Raw genomic sequence first — 16,986 nt, forward strand, 5'->3', positions numbered from 1 at the left:
TGCTGCATGCGGAGGGGTGTACAAATAGGCAAGAACACAAAGCCAATAGGAATTAGCTATAATAATGTCTTATACATTTCCATTGTACTCTAAAGTTTCTTTTTTTTTTTAAGATCTTTTATTTTTTTTTTTATTAGAGAGAGAGAGCGAGAGCACAAGCAGGGGAAGCAGCAGGCAGAGGGAGAGGGAGAAGCAGACTCCCCGCTAAGCAGGGAGCCCGATGCGGGGCTCGATCCCAGGACCCTGGGATCATGACCTGAGCCGAAGGCAGACACTTAACCATCTGAGCCACCCAGGCGCCCCATGTACTCTAAAGTTTCATGGAAAGAGACAACTCAGAATTTTGTTTTGTGTCTTACCTCTTTTTTTAGTATCTGCAATCTCCCTATTCTCCAGGCAAGCAAAACTTTCATTATTACAGAGTCATTTCTTCTCTTTTTGGAGAATCGGTTACTTTCCATCCATGTAGATGGGCTGATCACATTCTCTGGTGCCACAGTTGAACACATCATTGAGGCAGAATCAAAGAGAAAGCTACACTGCCCAGGTCTAAGTGATAGCTTCAAAAATCACACAGCACCCAACCAAGGCCAATCAGGGTTAATTCTTGTGTGTTTTTGTTTGTTTGTTTGTTTGTTTGTTTGTTTGTTTTAGAACCTTACTGGGGAAAAGGCTCTCTCTTACTGCTTGGTTATTAAGCTAACCAAGAACTGTTAGCTAGAACTGTTAATATTTGCAACAACACAAGGCAACCTCACTTTATCACCAAGTAAATATAAAGGAAAGCAAAGTGAAGGAGAGAGAAACAGGGCCCTAATAGATAGTTAAATATTTAGATTAAGCTGTGCCTGTAGGCTGTCACACCATGGATCTCTCATTAGAAGATGCAATAGCTTCTCATTTTGTTCATAATAGTTTGAGATTGCTTTCACTTTCAATCCTAATAATCAAATAGAATATTCTTTCAGAAGTTATCTTGCCTTAGGACTCTTTAGTCATGTGAAAATAATATAGGCAAAACTGTAATATTTCCTTGAGATAAATGGTTTGTCTTAGTTCAATTCCTGTTCATTAGGTTTCTGAGGATAAGGGAATGGCCCTGAGGCCAATGATCAGATTTTTATCCTTGAGTCATGTAATGAATAAAAAGTGTCATAGCTATCAACAGGTGCAGGAACATCCATGTGGGACTGACTCTTGGTTTTTCCAGTGAATTAGCATTAAGACATATTTGAATTTATCAAAATGTTTTGGAGTAGACCTTTTTAGGATTTAGTGTGTCCCATGGAGTATATAATTATATTTACAAAAACTCTATGGAATGGCCATTAACAGTCCTTATTTTGCAAAGCACACTTGCATTTTTAACAAATTCTGCTTCTCTTTAAAATTTTTCTAACTCTCAAAACTTGGACCATCTTTACAACAGCTCTCTGCAAAAGTACTTCCAAAACCCAGCAACGATCAGACTTTCCTTTCTATAATTGATTCAATTGCCAGCCTCCTCCACCCATCCCACGCTTTAGCTCAATCCCACCGTATCCTCTCTTCTGTTATCCCTTCTGCAGTTTGAGCTGTTTGCTTTCTGCCTAACAATCTCACTCCCTCCCTAACAAGTTTTAAGCATCAATTATAGTTGAGTTTATTGCTGGGATCTAAAAAGAGCAAGCCACTATCATGTCTTAGTGGGCTTGAGAGATCGATGTGCCAATAATAGTTACATTCCAATATAGTAAGTTCTGTGAGACAGGAGTGTTATAACTTACTGTGGAAAAACAGATAGGGAGCAGATTAACTCAGTCTAAAAGAGGTAGCAATTCTTGGGATAGACTTCATAGCTAAGATGAGACTTGAGCTAAGATTTAATTTATTTTATTTGCTTGAAAATTTTCTCTTTTCGGGACACCTGGGTGGCTCAGTCAGTTAAGCATCTGCCTTCAGCTTAGGTCATGATCCCAAGGTCCTGGGATCAAGCCCCATGTCGGGCTCCCTGTTCAGCAGAGAGCCTACCTCTCTCTCAGCCCCTCACCCTGCTCGTGCTCTCTCTCTGTGTCAAATAAATAAATAAAATCTTAAAAAAAAGAAAATTTTCTCTTTTCCTGCCATAACCAGGGCTCTACCTTCCCTAAAAAAATTATTAAATACTATTTTTCATACATTTGCCAAATGTTCTTCTCCAAGTAAATAGACTTCAAGTTCACTATTACTTTGGTTAAGTACACCAAGAGTTTCAGCTAAACACTTGTCCTTATAAAGTGAGTTATTTTGGAGTCAGACAATTCACATTATTATTGCAGAATGACTGTTACATAGGCTTAGTAGATAATCTACTAATAGTTTTACTTCATAGGCATTTGTGTAGGAATATAAAATAATCACTCAGTATTTTACTTTAATACCCAATCACTTACCTTCTCATTAATTTTATAAAGGAGTTAACTTAGAACTCAATTATATCACATCATGTGCTTTTATGATTAAGCAGGTGGTAATGCTTGGACTGCAAGCTCAGTTCTGTCAAAAAAGAAGCTTCCTCCTACATTAGAAATTAATGTGCTTGTAAGGCAGCAGCAATTTGTTTATGGTCTGTTCATGCAAAGAAGACATCATTAAAGGCTACATCAGTACCAGCACAACTTTGATAGAACCTATAGCATAATTAGTTTTTAACATGTTAAAATCGATAAACATCTTTCCAAGTGTAATCATATTCCGATATGTTGCTCATTATGCATGTTGTGAAAGGAGAAATGAGAACTCAAAAATGTTTCAAAGTAAGTTCCCTGATTAAAAAAAAAAAAGGTACCTGGGTGGCTTAGCCGGTTAAGGGTCAGACTCTTGATTTCGGCTCAGGTCATGATCTCAGGATTGTGAGATCAAGCCCAGCATAGGGCTCAGGGCTCAGCTTAGTGCAGAGTCTACTTGAAATTCTCTCCCTCTCCCCTGCCCCTCCCCTCACTCACTCTCTCTCAAATAAAATAAATAAAATCTTAAAAAAAAAGTGTGTGGGGCGTCTGGGTGGCTCAGTTGGTTAAGCGACTGCCTTCGGCTCAGGTCGTGATCCTGGAGTCCCGGGATCGAGTCCCACGTCAGGCTCCCTGCTCGGCAGTGGGTCTGCTTCTCCCTCTGACCCTCCCCCCTCTCATGCTATCTCTATGTCATTCTCTCTCTCTCAAATAAATAAATAAAATCTTTAAAAAAAAAAAAAGTGTGTGTTTTCTTCCTCTTTAGTGTGAGTGTGAGAAAAGTTGTGTGTGTTTGTGTGTGTAGGCCTGTATTCATGTGTATCCATATGTGTATGCACACACTTTGGAAACTGACTTATGTTTTTTAACATTTTGCCAAGACATTGGAGTAGATAAAAGAGACGATAAAGGCAAATGAGAGGGAAGTATGTCAACCTTCAGCCATTTCTGAGGCACTGGAACTTGAAGAAAAGAATGAATCAGCATGGTTCAAGATGTATGAGAGAGGATGAGGCAGAACAATCAATTATCTTGCTGCCTGTTGCTAATATCCATGGAGGGCTTCCCCATGTAGCCCTTCCCCACGAGACAAAATAATCTCTAGCCGTTTTGCCTCTCTGCTGATGAAAAGAAAGGCTAAGGGGTTGTTATTGCTGCTGAAGCTTCTGAAATCAAGGCTTCACCCGGTCAGCATGCCTGCACCAGCTGCCATGCCGCTATGTGGTAATGGCAAGAAGTGGGTGGTGATCAACTATTATTTTTAAAGATTTTATTTATTTATTTGTGAGAGAGAGAGAGAGCCCACAAGCAGGGAGAGCGGCAGGCAGAGCAGAGGGAGAAGCAGGCTCCCCACTGTGCAGGGAGTCTAATGTGGAACTCCATCCCAGGACCCTTGGATCAAGACGTGAGCCGAAGGCAAACTTTAACCAACTGAGTCACCCAGGTGTCCCAGGGTGGTGATCAATTCAAAAACAAATTTTCACAATTTTATTTACCTTGCATTTTGTCTAGTATCACAGAATAGCCATCTGGCTAGAGATGTATGACTGACATGAAACATTTTGGCAAAAAGTGAGTTTTTTGGATGGTGAGGGCCATATTTTGGCTAAAGTTGAAAAAGAAAAAAGAAGGCTCATTAATATATTAATCACATGACTTTGATTTTATTTATTTTGGTAACTGTTGAGAACTTCCCTTTGTTGCTCATGTCTGGCCCCAGGGACTCAGCTACTTTCTCTTTCTCTTTTTTTTTTTTTTTTTTTTTAAGATTTTATTTATTTATTTGAGAGAGAGAGCACATGAGAGGGGGGAGGGTCAGAGGGAGAAGCAGACTCCCTGCCGAGCAGGGAGCGCGATGCGGGACTCGATCCCGGGACTCCAGGATCATGACCTGAGCCGAAGGCAGTCGCTTAACCGACTGAGCCACCCAGGCGCCCTACTTTCTCTTTCTCTTAAAGGGATGTCAATATTCACTGAATTCCTTCCCACAAAGACTTGCTTTTTAAGGGCATGTGTTCTGCATGTAGAGTTCCATTTATACGGGTCATTTGTTTGAAGATATATGCTATTGGGGCACAGAGATTATAAGAATCATGACAATGCAATATAATTATTCCAGATTAATTGTATCTATTAATATTAACCTCTTCTTGTCTGGGCGCTGACCAATGTAAAATGCACTGACTTGTGTTTTTTTTTTTTTTTTTAATGTATCATATTCATTCCCAGATGTCAGAAAGAGGAGTCAAAGAAATGAGAGACATGAAAGATTCATATTATAAATCTGGAAGTAGCCACATCCATAATAACATGCATAAATAATGCCTTAGGAATGTCCTTTGAAAGTGATTAGTAGAGATGTTATATTTTTAACTAAGTACTACTGCAATATAATACAACAGCTATTATAAAAATTTAATTTTCATTTTGACTTCATTATTTGTCTTTTTTTTCCCTTTAGCATGAAGAATTAAAATAGAGACTGATATTTATAAACACTGAGAGCTTTCCCTTACAGTATATCCTAGACTATGTTTTAAACAAACAACTCTTTTGAGTGGAGCTCCATCAAATCCAGCCCTAAAAATAGTGTGCCTGAGGCACTACATGGGCAGAGTGAGGTTGTTTTTGCAACACATGATAGTGTCTTTCCTGGCATTAAAGAGGCTCAGGTTGCAGCCACCTCTGGAAGAATATGACTGAGTTGCTGTATCAATTGTGCTTTTCTTTTGCAAGATTCTAGACCAGATTTTGGCACAACTTCTCCATAATCAGACTAGAGAATAAGTTATTATCCAGCTAATGCCAGTCGTGAAGTCACTTCCTATTAGGGATAATTATGAACACAACTAGCCACTATTGGCAGGTGGTTGGTACACACTCAACATTCTTTAGGGTTATTTGCTAAAGTTTCCTTGACACCCTACAGTTTGATTTTTTTTTCATAAAGTGGGATTAAAACATACGTGAGAATTCCTCAAAACAGAAGAGATAGCTCTTGTAAAACTACTTCGATATTGGATGGTGGGTGAATGCCAGGCTTTGTTACTAGTCAAGAGCTATGTATTCTTACTTGCCTAGGAGCATGAGGGATTCCAGTTAAAAATGCCTGCATGTGGAATACTTCAAATGTTGAATGCTAAATCCATAAATTCCAAGGCTATATAGTAATTAATGTAGGAAATACTTAACCTTATTAATTATCTTCTGTTCCTCCTCACTTTAAGTTGTCAGGATGCAGTTTTATTTTAAATAGTCCTTCCAGGAAGCCTCGATCAAAATAAATAAATAAGACCAGAGACACACATACACTGACATGAAAATATACATTTATTCAAATGATCACAAATTTTAGAAACTAAACTGAATTGATACAGACACTCATTGCTCCTATAGTTATGAGGCTGATACAAATATAGCTCCAGGTCCTGGGATCAAGCCCTGCATCAGGTTCCCAGCTCCGCCGGGAGCCTGCTTCTCCCTCTCCCTCTGCCCCACCCCCTGCTTGTGCTCTCTCACTCTCTCTCTTTTTCAAATAAATAAATAAAATCTTAAAAAAAGAAATAATATCCTTTAAAAAAATAATAAATAAATAAATAAATAAAAAGAAATAATATCCTTTAAAAAAAGAAGAACATCTTAAACTCCACATAATGAATGTTTCAGAAAGGTTAGTCTTTAAACAAAAAGTACATTTTAAGAAAAGGCATGATGAAATAAAAAAAGCAAGTTAATATTGGACTGCACTGAGCTGATGCTACCCAAATTTGTGATTTAGTTTCCATACTGATGTCCTCAGTCCTGTTCAGGGGTCACCTAATTTTTCTGGACTAGAGGCTCCTAGAAGAGAAAACAAGAACAACAATCTCTGTATTCCCATCTTAAAACAAAATGTGATAGATCTAAAAATAGCAGCTAATATATTGATTTTATTTTCTTCTTTCTCCTCTTCTTGGTAGTAACTATTATTTAGTGCTTACTAAGTGCCAAACACTGTTCTGAATGCTTCTAAAAGTGTTACAGCATGTAACCTTCCTTCAAAACCCTTTGAGGTGAGAATTAATATCATAGCTATTTCACTGATGAGAAAACTGAGCCACAGGTGTCAAATAGCTTGCCTAAGATCACCCAGCTAGTGAGTGGTGGAACAGGATTCAAGACCTGGCAGTTAGGCTATGGTATCCATGCTTTTTACCATTCTACATACTCTTTTTTTTATGTAACTAACTTTTTAGAACTAGGTGTTTTACTAGGATTCTCACTAAAGCTCCATCATAGTTTTATCAGGTATATTCCAACGCTATTATTATTTTACAGGTGAAGAAAGTGAGATACAGCAAAGTTAATAGCTTGCCCAGTGTCACTCAGCAACACCAGAATGAGCTCAGGAATTCTGACTGTAGAAGCTGCATTTCCTGTAGTGCTATATGCCATACAAATACGTGTCATTGATCAACTGAATTAACTTATCAATGCTCTGCTTCACTTTAGAGGGATTTGAGATGTTTACAAATATGTTATACGTTGTATAAGAATAAGGCAGTAGTTTGTATAATTATTACTGATTGAAACGTGGAAAGTAGCATGACATGAGAAAATGACCAGTGAAAATGGGAAACACGGGCTGAAGTTATAGCTCCATCACTGTGTAATCTCAACTGCCTGTAAAGTAGACGACACCTGTCCTGTTAAGCACCACAGGTGACTGCGGTTCACTGTCAGTTGGTCAGAACTAGTCACATGGCTCCAACTCGACTGTGAGGGAAAAAAAAAAAAAAAGAAGGAAGATGCCTCATGTACACCGGAAGGAGAGGAGAATTGGGTACAGTGAGTACTAGTGATTTCTATGATACTTTACCTCTAATATAAAACTGTATACCCTTCTTCTAGCTTATTGTATGGATTTAATGTATTTAGCATTTAATGTATGGTACACACAGTAAATGTACACAGATGCTAGTCAATATTACTCATGGAAAATGAAGAAATACTTAGGAAAGCCAACTAGCTAAAATATTTGGGTTTGGGATTTATTTAAAAAAAAAATAATGTGATCTTGCTATGCCATGAGCCTATAACAATGGTAATAATCACATTTATTTGGCATTTACTGTGTTCCAGATACCATGCAGTAATTGATTTTCATCCTCACAATGACCTTGTGATGTATGTAAGCACTATTTATTACCCCTATTTAGTATATGAAGATATTGTAAACTGGATTATCTGTTTAAATGGATGTGGGAAAAGCTTTAAAAGGAGAAACTAATTTTGTCAGTATATTTTCAAAACTTCAATACATCTATTCTTATCCTATTTTAAAGACTTGACAGAAAAAAAATAACATTTAATGGGCATCTACTATACGACAGACATGATGCTCCTGCTTTAAATGTGTTATTCATATAATATTCACACCAATTTTCTTGGATTAATTACATTAAGCCACATTTGACTGATAAGGAATGTGAGACATAGATTTCAAACCTAGGTATGTGTGTGTGTGTGTGTGTGTGTATTTATGTGTTTAAAGATTGAGAGGGTGATTCATCATTAAAAGATATATTAAAAATGGCATCTTGATCTGCGGGTGAATGTTGTCCAATGTGTCTCAGTGAAAGATCTGTCTGCTTCAGAGTGCAGTGTATATTGCACTGTGTGGAGAATGGATCAGAAATGAGCAAGCCTAGCAATTAAGAAGATTTTGTAGTAATTCAGCTTCAGTCCCTGTCACAAGAACAACTGGCAACTATCCATAGACAAGAAACCATTGTGAAAATCCCAGAAACCAGAAAAGAGGCTGAAGCACTCTCCTGGACAACAGACACCAAGAAGGACTGAACTAGAAGGAGATTTTTTTAAAAGATGCCTTTTGGACTAGAAGACTAGGAAAAGATGGTGGAGGAGTAGGGGACTCTATTCCAACTGGTCCCCTGAATTGAGCTGAATATCTACCAGACTACTCTGAACACCCACGAAATCAGCCTGAGATGTAAGAAGATATAACTGGATCTCTACAAACAGAATATCACAGGTGGTTGGTTTCAAGGTATGAAGCGGTGAGCCATGATTCCACGGGCACATATCAGAAGATAAATGGAAGGAGGAGGAAGACTTCAGGATCCTTCACCGCTGGTGTGCAAAAGCCTTCTGCACTGGGGACCAGGCACAGACTCGCAGACCAGTCTGGTAGAGACGTGCCTGGACCTGGAAGCTGAGGGCCACACAACCCAGGATGCTGCAGTTTTTAGCAGCATAGACAGAAACAGAGATAGTGTGGCCTGGAGAGCTCACTGAAAAAAAGATTGCAATCTCTCTTCTCTCAGGCAGAGGGTTGGAAACGGTCTCTTCTGCTCTGACTCTCAGAAGAGACACGGAAAACCACTAGGAAAAGCCACCTGAGAACAAAAAACCAGTTTTCACTGAGCCCATCCTCCCCCCACAGGGGGCAGGACAACTCTGCCCAAACAGGGTTGCCTGAGTAACAGCGTGGCAGGGCCTTCCTCCAGAAGACAGGTTGGGAGAACAAGAGGCCATCAACCCTAAAGTCCCTAGAAAACAGGTGCATCTTGCTTGGGTTGTGGTCAACAATTTGGACTCTGTACACTCCCTCAACCACCCATCAACAGAATGACTAGGAGGAGGAACCCCCAAAATAGGAAAGACTCAGAGACTGTAACTTCTGCCACAGATTTACAAATGGATACAGATATAACCAAGATGTCAGAAATGGACTTCAGGGTAACAGTTATGAAGAGGATAGCTAGAATGGAGAAATCAATTAATGGCAACATAGAGTCTCTAAGGGCAGAAATGAAAGCTGAACTGGCAGAACTTAAAAATGCTATTGATGGGATCCAGTATAATCTAGATACTCTAACAGCTAGGGTAAATGAGGCAGAAGAATGAATTAGTAATCTAGAAGACCAATTGATAGAAAAGAAAGAAAAAGAGAAGGCCTGGAAGAAACAGCTCAAAATCCATGAAAACAGAATTAGAGAAATAAGTGACGCCATGAAATGTTCCAGTGTCAGATTTATTGGGATCCCTGAGGGAGTGGAGAGAGAGAGAGAGAACTAGAAGATATACTTGAGCAAATCATAGATGAGAACTTCCCTAATCTGGGGAATGAAACAAACATTCATGTCCTAGAGGCAGAGAGGACCCCTCCCAAGATCAAGGAAAATAGGCCAATGCCCCAGCATGTAATAGTAAAACTCACAAATCTTAGAACCAAGGAAACCATCTTAAGGGCAGTTAGGGGGAAGAGATTCCTTATGTACAGAGGGAGGAACATCAGAATAACATCAGACCTATCCACAGAGACCTGGCAAGCCAGAAAGGGCTGGCAAGACATATTCAGGGTACTAAACAAGAAGAACATGCAGCCAGGAATACTTTATCTGACAAAGCTGTCATTTAGAATGGCTGGGGAGATGCAGAGCTTCCAAGACTGGCAGAAACTGAAAGAATATGTGACCACCAAGCTGGCCCTGCAAGAAATATTAAGGGGGGTTCTATAAAAGGAGAAAGACCCCAAGAGTGATATAGAACAGAAATTTACAGAGACAATCTATAGAAACAAGGACTTCACAGGCAACATGATGACAATCAATTCATATCTTTCATTAATCACTTTCAATGTGAATGGCCTAAGTGCTCCCATAAAACAGCACAGGGTTGCAGATTGGATAAAAAGACAGGACCCACCCATATGCTGTCTACGAGAGACTCATTTTGAAACTAAAGATACATCCAGACAGAAAGTGAAAGGATAGAGAACCATCTTTCATGCCAATGGACCTCAAAAGAAAGCTGGGGTAGCAATTCTTATATCAGACAAATTAGATTTTAAACTAAAGTCTGTAGTTAGAGACACAGAAGGACACTATATCATTCTTAAAGGGTCTATCCAACAAGAAGATCTAACAGTTGTAAATATCTACACGCCCAACATGGGAGCAGCCAACTACATAAGCCAACTGTTAATCAAAATAAAAAGACATATTGATAATAATCGTTAATTGTAGGAGACATCAATACTCCACTCTCAGCAATACACAGATCATCTAAGCAGAAAATCAACAAAGAAACAAGAGCTTTGAATGACGCACTGGGCCAGATGGACCTCATAGATATATACAGAACATTCCACCTTAAAACAAAAGAATACTCATTCTTCTCAAGCACACATGGAACTTTCCATGTGCTGGAACAAATAATCCTAAAATTTGTATGGAATCAGAAAAGACCCCAAATCTCCAAGGGAATGTTGAAAAAGAAAAACAAAGCTGGGGGCATCATGTTGCCTGATTTCAAGCTATATTACAAAGCAGTGATCACCAAGACAGCATGGTACTGGCACAAAAACAGACCTATAGACCCATGAAACAGAACAGAGAGCCCAGATATGGACCCTCAACGTTATGGTCAAATAATCTTCGACAAAGCAGGAAAAAATATGCAATGGAAAAAAGACAGTCTCTTCAATAAATGGTACTGGGAAAATTGGACAGCCACATGCAGAAGAATGAAACTCAACCATTCTCTAGCACCATACACAAAGATAAACTCAAAATGGATGAAAGACCTCAATGTGAGACAGGAATCCATCAAAATCCTAGAGGAGATTATAAGCAGTAATCTTTTCGACATCGGCCACAGGAACTTCTTTCAAGATACATCTCCAAAGGCTAGGGAAACAAAAGCAAGAATAAACTTTTGGGACTTCATCAAGATAAAAAACTTCTGCACAGCAAAGGAAACAGTCAACAGAACAAAGAGGCAACCCACAGAACGGGAGAAGATATTTGCAAATGACACTACAGATAGAGCGCTGATTTCCAAGATCTATAAAGAACTTCTCAAATTCAACACCCTAAAAACAAATAATCAAGTCAAATAATGGGCAGAAGATATGAACAGACCCTTCTCCAAAGAAGACACACAAATGGCTAACAGACACATGAAAAACTGTTCATCATCATTAGCCATCAGGGAAATTCAAATCAAAACCACACTGAGATACCAACTTACACCTTAGAATGGCAAAAGTTGACAAGGCAAGAAACAACAAATGTTGGAGAGATTGTGGAGAAAGGGGAACCCTTTTACACTGTTGGTGGGAATGCAAGTTGGTACAGCCAGTTTGGAAAACAGTGTGGATGTTCCTTATAAAATTAAAAATAGAGCTACCCTATGACCCAGCAATTGCACTACTGGATATTTACCCCAAAGACACAGATATAGTGAAAAGAAGGGCCATATGCACCCAAATGTTCGTAGCAGCAATGTCCACAATAGCCAAACTGTGGAAAGGGCCGAGATGACCTTCAACAGGTGAATGGATAAAGAAGATGTGGTCCATATATACCATGGAATATTACTCAGCCATCAGAAGGGATGAATACTCAATTTTTACAGGAACTTGGTTGGGACTGGAGGAGATTATGCTAAGTGAGATAAGTCAAGCAGAGAATGTCAATTATCATATGGTTTCACTTATTTGTGGAACATAAGGAATAGCATGGAGGACATTAGGAGAAGGAAGGGAAAAATGAAGGGGGGGAAATCGGAGGGGGAGTTGAACCATGAGAGACTATGGACTCCGAGAAACAAACTGAAGGTTTTAGAGGGGAGGGGGGTGGGGGGATGGGTTAGCCTGGTGATGGGTATTAAGGAGGGCAGGTATTGCATGGAGCACTGGGTGTTATACGAAAACAATGAATCATGGAACAGTGCATCAAAAACTAATGATGTACTGTATGGTGACTAACATAACATAATAAAATAAAGTAAAATTAAAAAAAAATTGAAAATATATATATTAAAAACAAATTTCCCAAGGATATCTCTGAAAGAATTGAATATGGGTATGACGGGGTGTACAGGTTGATGAAATTTTTTGTTTTTTTTCACCTATAATTTTTCAATTTGTCATTTTAATTCGTGTTTCATGATGTACTGATTTATATTCATTTACTTGTTAAGCTTTTTATTGAAACATACAGCAAATAAGGTAAAACAGGCATTAGGTAGTACAAAGATGGCAGAAATTCAAATACAACTGAGGAGAGAAAATAGGGATTATTTAAAAAGACTATTCCAAATTGCTTTGCCCCAGGAGGGAATGAGTATTGTTTATAGCTAACATTATGATGTTCTCTTTAAAGTGTTCATTGACTCAATCATTGATAAAATTACATGAAGTCAAGTTACAATTTTTAAAATATTTTTAAAACATAGAAGTAAAAAGCTGATATTATTTCATATCAAAATGTGTACCAGTATGAATGAAAATGCTTTTTTCATTAACCTCAGTATCAGTTATGTTTTTTTAAATATCAGTTAAAATGTTTAAAAAAATAGCCTGCAGGGAGCTCATATTATTATTCATTTATATACTTGTACCATTGTTGGTATGATAGATTTTAGCATTTTCTTACTTCATCTGAGAAATCTGGTATGCTCCACTATATTTCATTTATCATGAACAAGCAAAAGAGAAATAAATGTGAATTGATCTAGCCATTGTTTTTTAAATCCAAGACAAAAATTTTATTAATTGTGTGTATGTACATGTGTACATGCACATACATTTATGTATCAGACAAAGCAAGTGCATTACTCATGACAGTTCTGTTTGGTTTGATTTTCTTTCTCCATTTTTTCCCCAGTTATTAGTGGTCTCACAAATAAACTAAGCATAGAGCCCCGAATGACCTATTGCCTACAGTCACAGTATCATTGTATACAAAACATGTCATCAAAATGTTCATTTCAAATCAAATGTTTTCTTATAAAACTTTCTAAATCCACTCTAAATAAGCTATGAGCAGGTCGTATGAATCAATGTTTATTTTGTGAGTTACTTTTCACATCTTTTTGAGTTTCATATAAAATGAAAATATGTAAATATTTATACTCAAAATAAAGAACTCAGTATGTATCTGTTTTATTAATTAATTAGAAAATTCTAGTGATTTTGATTTTTTGGCTTAATTGACTTTATTTTGTTAAAAGGTTGGCAGAAATACAAGGTTTGCTTTAGGCTACATGTCCTTTTGATAAACGTTAAAATGTTTTACATTTGTTTTTAATTCAGCTTGTTCCCTGGATAGTGTTAGGTAACATATCCACATTTTTATGCCAGGTATGCACAACAAAAAGCATTTATGAATTTCCACATTAGATTTTTGACATGCCGGGAACTTTTGACATTTTATTTATATGTTTCTATTTTTTTCTTTTAATGAGTTTAAATTTTAGTTTGTTGTGATTCAGACTGTCTTGTAATTTTTAACTTACATGGGTCCTGCCTCTCATACACAGAAGCACAAATGTTACAGTAGTTTGATTCTTTTTAACCAAAAATGCTCCTTTAAAATTTTGATTTTGTATCAAGGATTCTTTTTAAGGGTTCAAAATACACCATTTTTTAGCCAAGTGAAATCTAAGAAATAGCTTGTTTGATTTTTTTCCAGTACTGAATGCAATTACATTATGTTATGGGCTGGGGCTAAATGTATCACCTATCTTCCACATTAGAATGTTAATTTCATAATGATTTTGTTCACCAGTGAATCTACAGTGCCTAGAAGAGTGCCTGGGTTAGAGTCAGTGCTCAATATTGATATTTTTGGAATAAATAAATAATATAGTTGTATTGAATTAAAATATACAAAATGAATTAAGGGATGCTCAAGAGACCTAATATACATCACAGATAGAATTTTATACACATATATACAAATATATATTGTACACAAACATGTACTTTATATAAAGTTTAATAAGGTAAATATTTTCAATTTTATATTTACTGTTGAATTGGTTGCTTTCCTGGAAGCCTGAAAGATAATTAAAAAATAGCTTAATTTAAAAAAAATATCTAATTTCAAGGCCACTATATTTGCTACTTTAAATCCATTTACTAAACTTCTATTTAGAATTTGTAGGTTTTTTGTCCTCTTCCAACCATCTACAACTTATATTTTAAAATTCTTATACATTTGTTAAGTAGATAAGGTTATTCTATCACTCTTCAAAAAGGCTGTCACTATAGAAATTTAGCTCAATATTTTAATTATGATATCACAAAAATGGGTTTAAAAATAACACCCTCAACAAAAACTTTGCAATTCTATGTCAAATGAAAAAATCAAATGAACATACAAAAATCATTTTTTAACATATACGGGAAAACAATATCCAAAATGCCAAGAACTCTGATTTTGAAATTCAAAATTTTCAAAAAACTTTCCTAGCTAGTTTGTGATGTATTCATTTTAAAAATCAAGGAAAATATTAAGAACCCTTCATGCTTTTATCTATAACCCAGAAAATCATTAAGGAACAGTTTAATTTGGTTACAAGATTCTTTATTTTGTAAACTATACATAAACAGTAAAAAAAAGAAAATGCATTGTACTTTAAATATTACATAAAGTCAACATTAAAGTTTATTTTTTAGTGTGTATAAATCAAATGGAAATAATTCACCAATTTTACTTTTAATGAATTGTATATTGGGAGAAGAGTTGACCCACTGTTTAAATTATGATACCAATGTGCAACATTCAATAGGGTTTTCCATTTGTATTATGGGCACAAAACCATAGGTCTGATATACTTAAAAGTGATGGTTTGCCAAAATGTCTACACAATTAATTAACATGCTAACTTAAATACAGCACTTAAAGTAATTTTTGTTACAGGTAAATCTTAAATGCTACTCTACACAATAATCATAAACAAGTCCACATGGCAATTATGTAACAACAGAAAAAAGAAAGAAACATATTCCATTTCTTCATTCCAGCAGCAGTACCTTTACTGGTATTAATTTGTTAATTAGGTGTGCTTATATATTGCCTAATATCCTATATTGGTATGCATGCTAAAACCTTTCTATTTCTATTTTGCAAGGCACCATACAATACAGTCTCTAAGTTGCGACACTAGTAATAAAAATGGCATAATTCTAGGATTAAATGCAAATTTTTATCTAAAATAGGAAATAAAATAAGAATTAAGATTTTTAAATTTGTATTGAGGCAAATGACAAACCTCTTGTGAAAATGTGGATTCAAATGAATCTTTCCTTTTGTCTTCTTACTTTAAATTTTGCACCCTAAATTGCTGGTCAGAAAGATAAAGAAATCTAGAAAGGTAAAGAAATCATGCTGTTTAAGAATATAAAAAAAATCTACATGAGAATGCTATCTGAATTAAAATAAAAATTAGAAAGGACAACTAAGGTTTTAACTTTCAGAATCCATGGTTTTCTGTACTTGCCATTTTGTAAAATATCCTAGCATATCCAGAGTAATGTCATAATTGAAAGCATCACTATTAATGTAAACACGATGAAGGACTCTACACTTGTCACTGTTTTTCTTACCCTGTGGTATCCCCTCACTCACTGTACGTTTGGGAAGATGCTACTTGGAATAGCAGTTAAGGTCATGATTATTTTTATAAAATCCTTGGGACCCAGGCCACTAATAAGTTATTGTAAATTCAACTTAGAATCTCTCTCAGAAAAATAACATATACAACCTCAAGCCCTGGTTGTTGTTTTGTTTGTGGGAGATATATATAGTTTGTTCTTGTGAAAACTTTTTGTTTATGTCAGTAGTTCTTCCTAACTTTCTTTTGTCTGGCTAGACTCCATATGCATTTTCTTGTTCTCTAAGGCATATCAAAAATCAAAGTAAATGATTCTAATTTAAACATGAAGTTCTATGACATTAGCTCCAATATTTGAAATAATTATACAAAATATATGTGAGTTTTAGAATCATTTTGTTTTGGGACAAGAAGGTCATTCCAATAGGTTACCACTTTGTAAATAATAGAAATGTAGAATATATTGATCTCAGCTCTCATCAATCAGATGTATCCATCATGGTCATCACCATCATCATCATCATCCCCTTCATCCTCATCATCATCTTCAATTTCATCCTCATCATTCATAATATCATCTTCATCATCTTCGTCATCAGTCCATTCATGGAAATCTCCACTTGCAAAATCTCCAGAGATCTCAAAATCAATAGCTTAGGGAAAAAGTAAGCATTAATGTTATTAATGTTATTTGCCTGAGTAGTGGGATAATTTCTGGGGGATATAAAATTATGATGAAAATTAAGCAAATTAGGGATGCTGGGTGTCTCAGTCAGTTATGTGTCTGCCTTCAGCTCAGGTCATTATCCCAGGGTCCTGGGACTGAGTCCCACACCAACGCCTACCGACTCCTACTTCTCCCTCTGCCTACCGTTCTCCCTGCTTATGCGCTCTCTCTCTCTCTGACAAATAAATAAATAAAATCTTTAAATAAATTAAGCAAATTAATAAAATTTTACTTTTCTCTCTAACTTATTTAACAAAGATAAGGAAAAATCCATTCTTTATCATTTGTGGAAGTTTGTGTGCTAAAAAGCAGAACCAATGAGATCTGATATGCAATATTTTCAGTTCAGTAATATTGATCTCAGCTCAGTTTTTATAGAAGTCC

General features: G+C 36.4%; 1 protein-coding gene across 1 annotated transcript in view; it reads right to left on the bottom strand.

Annotated features, from left to right (window-relative positions):
• Positions 1-14,914: 14,914 nt before the first annotated feature.
• Positions 14,915-16,986, bottom strand: part of SPOCK3 (SPARC (osteonectin), cwcv and kazal like domains proteoglycan 3) — a 321,182-nt gene continuing 319,110 nt past the window's right edge. Inside the window, exon 9 of the mRNA XM_064585249.1 lies at positions 14,915-16,528. Within this exon, the coding sequence (XP_064441319.1) occupies positions 16,359-16,528 (170 nt within the window). The 3' untranslated portion in view covers positions 14,915-16,358. The remainder of the gene's footprint in view (positions 16,529-16,986) is intronic.

This window comes from Mirounga angustirostris, unplaced genomic scaffold (genome assembly GCF_029215605.1).
Source record: "Mirounga angustirostris isolate CCGP_5_RB_7025 unplaced genomic scaffold, mMirAng1.0.hap1 SCAF_2, whole genome shotgun sequence".
Classification (NCBI taxonomy): domain Eukaryota; kingdom Metazoa; phylum Chordata; class Mammalia; order Carnivora; family Phocidae; genus Mirounga; species Mirounga angustirostris.